Source organism: Sus scrofa, chromosome 13 (assembly GCF_054392235.1).
Source record: "Sus scrofa isolate SSC_HxYL_T2T_F1_AM1 chromosome 13, Sscrofa_HxYL_maternal_Yorkshire_Landrace_v2.0, whole genome shotgun sequence".
NCBI classification, from domain to species: domain Eukaryota; kingdom Metazoa; phylum Chordata; class Mammalia; order Artiodactyla; family Suidae; genus Sus; species Sus scrofa.
The window spans coordinates 181,274,332-181,285,007 of record NC_139395.1 but is presented as its reverse complement, the minus strand read 5'-3'; the positions used below and the strand labels follow the sequence as shown (position 1 = coordinate 181,285,007).

Sequence of the window (10,676 nt, the reverse complement as noted above, 5' to 3'; positions counted from 1 at the left end):
CGGCAGGCAACTGTTTGAATGGGTATACAGATCTTGAATGGGTATAAGGGTCATGTTGGAAATCCCTCAAGCCCTCTCTGGACGCTTCCGTTGCCTAGCTACAAGAACCACAACCACCCCCAGCTCCTTCTTCTAGACCACTCCCCCTTCTCCCTCCCACCTTGGGAGGGGGCGGGGAGCCAGGCAAGTTCAGCCACTCAGAGCCCCCTACCGCGCGGGCAGTCGAACGGTGATTGGAGCAATGCAGGGGCGGTGCTTGGGGCGGGCCTTCCGTGCCTGGGAGGAACGTCAGCACGTCGATGCGGGGATTTTCGCTGGCTCGTGCGTCCATCCTTGCTGGGTTCTGTGTAACTGCGTCTTTGGCCCGTCTGTTCCTAAACGAGGAGCGCAGTCGCGGTCAGCTCGCTGGTCGGCCGTGGTTATTGGGTGTGGTGCTCGGACTGACCGTCCTCACCTACCTCCCGGCCTCTCCTCTGGACCCATCCGTCTTAGGGGAGCCTCGGAGTGGCAGCGGCCCCCAAGACTCGGCCTGAGACTAGGAGGGGTCCATTCTCGCTCCGGGCTCGGATGGGAGGCGTTGGGAGGAACGGCCTGGGATGTTCAGTCTAATGGCCAACTGCTGCGGCTGGTTCAAGCGGTGGCGGGAGCCCGTCAGGTAGGCTGGAGCAGGTTGGCCCAGTGCGGTCCTAGGGGAAGTGGACAGCTGCGCCCCTTGAGCTGGGCAGTGTACCGCCTCTCCTCTCTCATACTGGAAGAGCCTTTCCCAGGCCGCAGGGAATGCTTTCACTCCCAGTTGGATTTATCCCCGGAGGGAGAGATAGGAAGACGTAGCCTTTTTGTTTAGTTGCAGTTAAGTTCTTATCCTTAATTCTTATTGTTGTTATAATTTAAAATGGGCCCTAATTAATGAAAAAGTTGTGGATTTTGTATGTGTGTGTGGAATTGGAAACTATCCGTTGTGTATTTTTCTTCTGAAACTTTTGTAATGGGATTTTTTTTTTTTTTAATTTGGAAGCATGGGATATAGTTTTCATAACATCCACACCCTTCTTACCGACACACACACGGTTTTGTTTGAGGACTTAGGCTTGAAATCTGGCTCCACTATTTAATAATTATGTGACTTAACCACTTTTGGCTCCACCTTCCTCATATTAAATCAGGGTGATAATATTTATGCTTTAGAGTGTTCTATTAAATGAGAATAACCGTTAATAAAAAGTGTTCTTAGTGTAGCTTCCGCCTCTATTTGGGATTTAGTTAAGCCCTTTCACTGGAAGAATCCACTTCTTAACGTTTTTTTTTTTTTTTGAAATGCTAGATGCATTAACGTTTAGAGCGTGCTACTTGATATTCATTCATTTGCTGAGAAAATATGTGCCAGGCTCTGTGCTTGGAAGGAGTCAGTGAAAATTACGCTTTTAAAATTAAGCGACTCAACTTATAAAGAAACCTTAAGTTTGTTAGTCTTTATAAATAATGTTTATAATAGTTTTTAATCTACTTTAGAGTTAGGCCAAGGATAAATTATAGCAAAAATTGGTGTTTTCTTTTTAAAGTCATTAACATTTCAAATAAGTATTTCCATAGGAGATGAACTATCATTTAAAGAATGAATCTGAAAAGCTACACTTGTAAGGAAAAATATATATCTACGTTTAGAAATTGGCTTTAAATGAAACTTTTGAATTCTCCTCTCATTATTAACTCTTGATGTGAATCTGTTAAATACGTGTTCTGGTCTGATTGCAGAGTCTGCTGAGGCTGGAGGGTCATTCATAGTAGATGCCCCCTTATGTTTTTCTCTACCTCAGGTTTTTAAAAAATAGATTCTATTTTTGTAAGAAGGCACAGTGGAATGTGTCCTTTTAACTAAAAATATTCAAAAAGCTTGTACTTCAGAGGAGTTTTCAATTCATTCTTTGTGTTCGCTTCTCTCAGTAGCTATAGCGTAATAATCTTTGGCATGATTAAAGACAAGAGTTCAGAGATCATGGGATGTGTTGATTTCCAAGTGGAACAGATAATTGGATTTGCTTGATAAAGAACAATTGAAATTTAACCCCGTAACTCAGAGTTTATTTTCTTCTTTAATAAGTAGTAGCATCAAGATCTGTGGTGTCCAATAGGGTAGTGACTAGCTACATGTGGCTGTTGAGCATTTGAAATGTGGCTAGTCAGAACTGAGATGCTGTAAGTGTATAATACAATGTGGATTTTGAAGATATATTATGCAAAAAGAAAAAAGGTAAATATCAGTCTTTTTTTTCAGTTTGATTACATGTTGAAGTAACTTTTGCATATACTAGATTAAATAAAATATATTTAACTTATTTTCACCTTTTATTTTCATTTTTTAAATGAAGTTACTAGAAAATTTAAGCTGGAAAGTTTAAACTTTATGTTTATGACTTGCAGTGTATTTTTATTGAACCTCACTGACCTAGATCATAGCCTAATATAAATGAGATGGATAAAATCTCTCAATGTGAGATAGTTAACTGTCAAAGAACTTAAAAACAAATTGGATTACATCTATCTTTTAAGTACCCTTGTTCAATGCCTGGTTTATCATAATAGTGGCTGAATAATATTTGCAAAGTATTGTACATAGTTTGATTACTCCTTAGCAGCAATCTTCTAAAGTAAATAATATTAGCAAGTAGACTATTTACTGGAATAAATGAGAGGCGAGCAAGCTGATTTTAAAAATATATCCAATTTTGTGCATTTGTAATATATTGTTCTATATTTTTTAAGTTTTAGGCTATACTTCTCCTTAGTGAGATTCTTCTCAGGTTTATATTCTATGAAGATATGTTTGCAAATGTGAGAATTTTGAGTGCATGTAAGAGAGCACATTATCATTACTAATACACTGTGTTCTGAGGTTACTTTGCTGACGTTACTGTACATTACACCCTTTGGATTTACCTACCTGTCCTCACTTAGATGATCTCCCAATGAGAGATTTTTTTTTTTTTTAATGAGAGTAATTTTATTGGTTTAATTTTAATTTTTTTTCTTTTTTGGCAGCCCCATGGCATGTGGAGTTCCTGGGCCAGGGATCAGATCTGAGCCTCAGTTGTGACCTATGCTGCAGCTTTGGCAATGCGAGATTCTTTAACCCATGGTTCTGGGCCAAGAATCGAACCTGTGTCCTGGTGCTTCAGAGATGCACCACAGTGGGAACTCCCCAGTGGGCATGTTATTCTGGAGATTAGGATCAGGGATTAGATGTCAGTACACAGAATGTGTGATAATGACAAGGGAGGATTGTTAAGTTTCCAGTCTAAATTAAAAGTCAGACCGGCATGCCAGGAAATTTAGGAATATCATATTTGCTTGTTAACTCCCAGAAAGAACCTAAAGATAGGCTCAGAACCTTGAGAAGACTAAAAGCTAGACCCACAGATAAGTAAGTGGCTTGCTTCTATGGGCTTTTAAAAAAAAAAAAAAACTTCATTTTGAGATCATAATACAATGATCAAAACTAGGAGATTAACTTTGGTACAATACTGTTAACTAAAGTATACATTTTATTCTGAGTTCACTGGTTTTCACACCTAGTCCAATGTCCATCCTCCCCCCACTCAGTCTTTCCTTGTCTTTCATAACCTTGAGACTTTGAAGAGTGCTTGTCAGTTTTGTAGAACACCCCTCACATTGTTTGATGTTTTCTTGTGATTTACTAAAGGTATTGTTGTGTATTTGAGTAAAGGAATACCACAGAGGTCTTCTGTCCTTCTCAGTACATCGTTATCAAGGGGTGCATGATTTTGATATGTCTTATCACTGGTGCTGCTAACATTGATCACTTGGTTATGGTGGTGTCTACAAGATTTATCAATGTAGCGTTTTGAGTCAAACAGATTTGAATCAATCACAGAAGTTTTGGCACTTTTCCCCCAGTCAACTTTGGATAATTCCTAACTTGCAACATTTTGAGAAAGAAAATTTATGCAAGTACTTGATACTTTGCACATTTTAGTTATTCGTAAATAATACCTCTGATCTTAGGAGATAAGTGCTGATTAGTAGATTGCCCTCCTCACCCTCCTCAATTCATTTTATCTCTCTTATGAGTATAAATATCCTCCCCTTCCGGTCTTTATGTTAGTGGAAGAAGGGTTCCTTTTCCTTCCCAAGGCTAATTCTCACAACTGTGCTCTTTATTCCATTTCTTCCCAATTCCTGGTGAACTTCAGTCATTCAGAATTCAGCCAGAGATCACAGAGAGGACATCTGGGATACAGAAATAAACCTAAGCTTTTATCCCAAAAATTTATTGTTTAATTTTATCATCAAAAATACAAGGTATGGAATTCCCCTTGCGGTGCAGCAAAAACGAATCTGACTAGTAACCATGAGGATGCTGGTTCAATTCCTGGCCACGCTCAGTGGGTTAAGGATCCGGCATTGCTATAAGCTGTGTTGTAGGCTGCAGGGGTGACTTGGATCCCATGTTGGTATGGCTGTGATATAGGCTAGCAGATGCAGCTCTGATTTGACCCCTAGCCTGGGAACTTCCATATGCCGTGGGTGTAGCCCTAAAAAGCAAAAAAAAAAAAAAAAAAACCAAAAAACAAAATACAAGATCTCTTTCTCTTTTGTTTTCAGAGCTGTGCTCTGTTCTTTCATTATTATGTAAACATGTTCAAGCCTCTCTTACCTAAAACAAAAAGGAAATATTTCCTACTGCTGCTGTAACAAATTGCTGTTGACTTAAAACAAATATTTTATTCTACGGTTCTGAGATCAGAAGTCTAAAATGGGCCAGCAGTGTTGCTTGATAACCTTTTGGAGGCTCTAGGAGAGACTCTGTTTTTCTTTGCCTTTTCCAGCAAAGAAAGAGGCTGCCTGCATTCCTTGACTGTGACCCTCTTCCTCCATCGTCAAAGCCAATAATAGCACAACATTTCTCTCTTCTCTGATCTCTTGCCTCCTACAAAGAACTCTTGTGATTGTATTGGACCTGCCTGGATACTTCAAGCTAAACTCCTCATCCAAGAACTTTAACATAATCACAGCTACAAGATCCTTTTGCCATATAAGTTAACATGATACTGTCACAGTTTACTTGGTCACTATCTCACCATAACAAAGCATTGGAAGAGCAATGGCAGACATTTTACAAATTTATTAAAGCAAAAGTACATTTTAAGAGAGGGAGGGAGAACTCACATGCAGGCAGGTTAAAAAAAGGGCCCAACTCACTCTGCAGAAGTCTTTATATCCCACAGTGCTACCTGAGGGAGGCCCAATTTGATCTTCTGATTGGTCTTGGGGAGGATACCTTATTTGCATGGGGACAGGTTATATGGTGGCCTGGTGATGAATGGGCCACATTCCTTCTCTAGCAGTCTAGGCTGGTCAAGGTGAGGGAAAGAGGATTATAATGAGACCTGGCCAGAGGCTTTTGGGTTTAATCTTCTTGAAGGGGACTTGAAACTTGTAATAAACATATTCACAGATTTTGGGAATTAGTTTATGGACATCTTTGAGAGGTTGTTTTTCTGTCTACAATCCTAAACCACCCTCTATCCCTGCACCCACTACCATTTATCCTTCTCTTTACCCCAGACTTACATTTGACACTATATGACTGGTATTTTCTCAGCTTACTCCCCTCTCATGTGTTCCTTAAATTACTGCATTAGAAAACTTCTACCCAGATCCTTCAGTCATTCTTGCCACACTTGAGGCTGCCAGGTTATTAAATCCAATGGATTTTTAAATTTTATTTATTTATTTATTTTAATTACTCAATGAATTTATTACATTTATAGTTATACAATGATCATCACAAATAAATTTTACAGCATTTCCATCCCAAACCCTCACTGCATCCCCCACCCACCAACCTGGCTTATTTGGAAACCGTAAGTTTTTCAAAGTCTCTGAGTCAGTATCTGTTATGCAAATAAGTTCATTGTGTCCTTTTTTATATTCCACCTGTAGGTGATAGCATTTGATGTTGGTGTCTCATTGTCTGCTGACTTCACTTAGCATGATAATTTCTGGGTCCATCCCTGTGCTGCAAATACCATTATTTCTTTCCTTTTAATGGCTGAGTAATATTCCATTGTGTATATATGTACCACATCTTCTGAATCCACTCCTCTGTCGATGGACATTTAGATTGTTTCCATGTCTTGGCTATTGTGTATAGTGCTGCAGTGAACATTGAAGTACATATGTCTTTTTGAGTCATGGTTTTCTCTGGATAGATGCCCAGGAGTGGGATTTCTGGATCAAATGGTAGTTCTATGTTTAGTTTTCTGAGGAATCTCCATACTGTTTTCCACGTGGTTGCACCCATTTACATTCCTACCAACAGTGTAAGAGGGTTCCCTTTTCTCCACACCCACTTCAGCACTTATTGTTTGTAGACTTTTTGATGATGGCCATTCTGGCCCATGTAAGGTGGGACCTCATTGTGGTTTTGCATTTCTCTAATAATGAGTAATGTTGAACATCTTTTCATGTGTTTTTTGGCCATCTCTATGTCTCCTTTGGAGAATTGTCTGTTTAGACCTTCTGCCCATTTTTTGATGGGGTTGTTTGTTTTTTTGGTATCGATCTCCAACAGGTGTTTATAAATTCTGGAGATGAATCCCTTGTTAGTTACTTCTTTTGCAAATATTTTCTCCCATTCTGTGGGTTGTCTTTTCGTTTTGTTTAGGGTTTGCTTTGCTGTGCAGAAATTTTTAAATCCCATTTGTTTGTTTTTGTTTTTGTTGTCATTACTCTAGGAGGTGGATCTGAGAAGATGTTGCTGTTGTTTATGTCAAAGTGTTTGGCCTATGTGTTCCTCTAAGAGTTTTGTAGTATCTGGTCTTATATCTAGGTCTTTAATCCATTTGGAGTTTATTTTTGTGTGTGGTGTTAGGGAGTGTTCTAATTTCATTCTTTTGCATGTGGCTGTCCAGTTTTCCCAGCACCACTTACTGAACAGGTGAACCCAGTAGATTCTTTTCAGTCTTTTGGCATCATCTAACACTTAAGATCACTGTCTTCTTGGAATTCTAAGATTTATTTTTCCTGAATTTAATTTTTTTTTCTTTTTAGGGCCACACCCATAGCATATGGAGGTTCCCAGGCTAGGGGTCTAATTGGAGCTGCAGCTGCAATGCCAGATCCAAGCCATGTCTGTGACCTGCATCACAGCCAGATCCTTAACCCACTGAGCAAGGCCAGGGATCGAACCCGCAACCTCATGGTTCCTAGTTGGATTCATTTCCACTGTGCCACAACGGGAACTCCTAATTTTTTTTTCTTTTTCACCTTTCTACCTACTTCATTTTCTATCTCTTTGCCAGTTACCCTTTTTTCATCTCACTTCAAAGTTTGCTCCAGGTTCTGTCTTCAACACTCTTTTCTTCTATATATTCTCCCTTTGGGGTCAGTCTCATCATATAAAGGGACTTCAGCTATCATCTCAACATAACGTTCAGGACCATGTTTCCACCACTGCTTAAAGATTTATATATACAGTTACTACAGAATCCTCAATCCCCACACATCCAAAAGTGAACTTACATGTTTTCTCATTTCCATGCCAAATTACTTTTGCCTTCCAGTTACCCAAATAAGAAGCTGAGAGTGATCCTGGACACCTCTTTGTGCCTTATTATCTCAAATCACTAGGTCCTTTGGTTTCTAACTGCTTAATAACACTTAGGTGTCTTGCATTCCTTCAGCCTTTGTATAGCCACTGCTCTGTTTTAGATAAGGTTTCAATTATTTCTCTCCCAGATCTCTTTGACAGACTTTCCACTATTCTCCTCTCATTAATTCTCCACACTGTCAGCCGTCTTCTTAGAATGTAGCTGATTTTAAACCTTGAGCCTTTACTAATGGCCTTTAGGATAATATCCAAACGTCTTACGTACAGGATACTTGCAATTTGACCTGAGCCTGGCTATATGGACTCATTATAAGCCATTCTTTCTCTTTGAGTAATTCCAGATTTGGGGTACTTAAATTCTTTAGTATCTCCATTCCTCCTGAATGCCCTACTCTTTTATGACTATTCCTAGTAATGCCTAAATCTCAGATGGGAGATTCTTTCCTTTGGGAAGTTGTCTTAGAATTCCAGTTGGATTTTTTACCTTGATGTGTGTTTTCTTTTTTTCTTTTTGCTTTTTTAGGGCCACACCCACTACATATGGAGGTTCCCAGGCTAGAGGTCCAATTGGAGCAGTAGCTGCTGACATACACCACAGCTCACGGCAACGCTGGATCCTTAACCCACTGAGTGAGACCAGGAATCGAATCTGGTTCTCATGGATCCTAGTCAGACTCATTTCTACCATGCAGGATGCCTTGTATTTTGCTAAAGGCACCCTGTATTGGTCTCTGCTTATCCATGTCTTTTTTTTTTTTGCATTTTTTTAGGGCTGTACCTGCGGCATATGGAAGATCCCAGGCTAGTGGTCAAATCAGAGTTGCAGCCGCCGGCCTATGGCATAGCCACAACAGTGATAGATCCCAGCTCTATCTACCACCTACAGCATAGCTCATGGCAACCCCAAATCCTTAACCCACTAGCGAGGCCAGGGATTGAACCCATATCCTCATGGATGTTAGTCGGGTTCGTAACCTGCTGAACCACAGCAGGAACTCCCTATTCATGTCTTATAATGAAATATTTATTCAGTTTTCCTAGTTCTCCAGGATGTCTTGTAGACAGAAGCCACTGTTATTTAAAAAACATTTAATAGTAATGTATGTTTATTGTTTTAAAAGTAATACATGTTGGAGTTCCCGTCGTGGCACAGTGGTTAACGAATCCGACTAGGACCCATGAGGTTGCGGTTCGGTCCCTACCCTTGCTCAGTGGGTTAACGATCCGGCATTGCCCTGAGCTGTGGTGTAGGTTGCAGATACAGCTCGGATCCTGCGTTGCTGTGGCTCTGGCGTAGGCTGGCGGCTACAGCTCCGATTAGACCCCTAGCCTGGGAACCTCCATATGCCGCGGGAGCGGCCCAGGAAATAGCAAAAAAAAACAAAAAACAAAAAAAAAAAGTAATACGTGTTTACTGTAGAATATTGAAGGCACAATTAAGCAGAAAGGGACACTTTTTTTTTTTTTTTCGTCTTTTTAGGGCTGCATCCAAGGTATATGGAGGTTCCCAGATAGGGATTGAATTGGAGCCATAGCCACCAGCCTATCCACAGCTCGTCAGATCCGAGCTGCATCTGCAATCTATACCACAGCTCGCAGAAGCACCGGATTCTTAACTGACTGAGCGAGGCCAGGGATGGAACTTGCATGCTCATAGAGACTAGTCAGATTCGTTTCTGCTGAGCCATGGCAGGAACTCCAGAAAGGGACAAATTTAAGTTAAGCCACAATCTCACCCCCACAGAGATTACCATTTTTTTGTATTTTGGTGTAGAATCTCTTATGTATGTAAAATAATTTTTTTAAACAATGATGAGATAATAGAGTGTTATTTCACAGCTTTTTTTTTGCTTTAATGCATAATTAACATCTTTTTGCAGGATTGCATATTTTTGTTCAATATCTTTTTAATAGCAGCAGAGTAGTATGTTGTATAGATTCATTGAAGTGTTTAATAATTCTCATTAAATATTTAGAATGTTTAAATTAAAAAAAAATCTATTTCTTATTTTTAGGGCCTTACCTGTGGCATATGGAAGCCCCCAGGCTAGGAATTGAATCAGAGCTGCAGCTGCCAGCCTATACCACAGCTCACAGCGACGCCAGATCCTTAACCCACTGAGTGGGGCCAGGGATCAGTGGGGCCAGGGATCAAACCCCTAACCTCATAGATGCTAGTTGGGTTCACTACTGCTGAGCCACACCACGAACTCCTGTTTAAATTTTTTTTACTGTTATCAACAATGTCTTTGTGAGCATACTTATATAAATGTCTTTGGAAATGGAATTCTAGATCAAGTGACATTAGAAAGTTTAAGGTGTATGATATATATTTTCCAATTGCTCTTCAGAAAGTCTTCTTAATTTTTTAAGCCAATTTTAGCTCCTACCAGCAGTGTATGACTGTGCTGTTTTCTTCAAAAAATGGGAGTCATCACTTTTTGTTGTTTATAGGGTGAAGTGCTGTCTGCTTTTTAGTTTCTATTTTCTTAACAACTGGTAAGATTAAAAGTTTTTTCCTTGGGGAGTTCCCATCATGGCTCAGTGGTTAACGAATCCGACTAGGAACCATGAGGTTGTGGGTTCGATCCCTGGCCTTCCTCAGTGGGTTAAGGATCTGGCGTTGCAGTGAGCTGTGGTGTAAGTTTTCTCCTTGGACATTTGTATTTCTTCTTTTGAGAATTTTCTGGTGATTTCCTTTGCTGTTTTTCTGTGGGGACAGTTCCATTTTCTTACTGATTTTTCTAAAATAAATTTTATTTGTTTGTTTATTATTTTATTTATTTTTTTGTCTTTTTGCCTTTTCTAGGGCCACACCCGCAGAATATGGAGGTTCCCAGGCTAGGAGTCGAATCGAAGATGTAGCTGCCAAGCCTATGCCAGAGCCACAGCAACGGAGGATCCGAGCCACGTCTGCAACCTACACCACAGCTCACAGCAACGCCAGATCCTTAACCCACTGAGGAAGGCCAGGGATCGAACCCACAACCTCATGGTTCCTAGTCGGATTCGTTAACCACTGAGCCAGATTCGTTAACCACTGAGC

At 40.2% G+C, this 10,676-nt stretch overlaps 1 protein-coding gene across 8 annotated transcripts in view; it reads left to right on the top strand.

Moving 5' to 3' along the window:
• Positions 1-305: 305 nt before the first annotated feature.
• The window catches only part of ARL13B (ADP ribosylation factor like GTPase 13B), an 82,500-nt gene continuing 72,129 nt past the window's right edge, over positions 306-10,676 (top strand). For all 8 annotated transcript variants that reach the window (XR_014823590.1, XR_014823589.1, XM_084989147.1 and 5 more), the window contains exon 1: positions 306-655. Coding sequence is in view for 4 of the 8 variants with exons in the window: in XM_084989147.1 (XP_084845273.1) it covers positions 597-655 (59 nt within the window). In the remaining 4 variants the exon portion in view is untranslated. The remainder of the gene's footprint in view (positions 656-10,676) is intronic.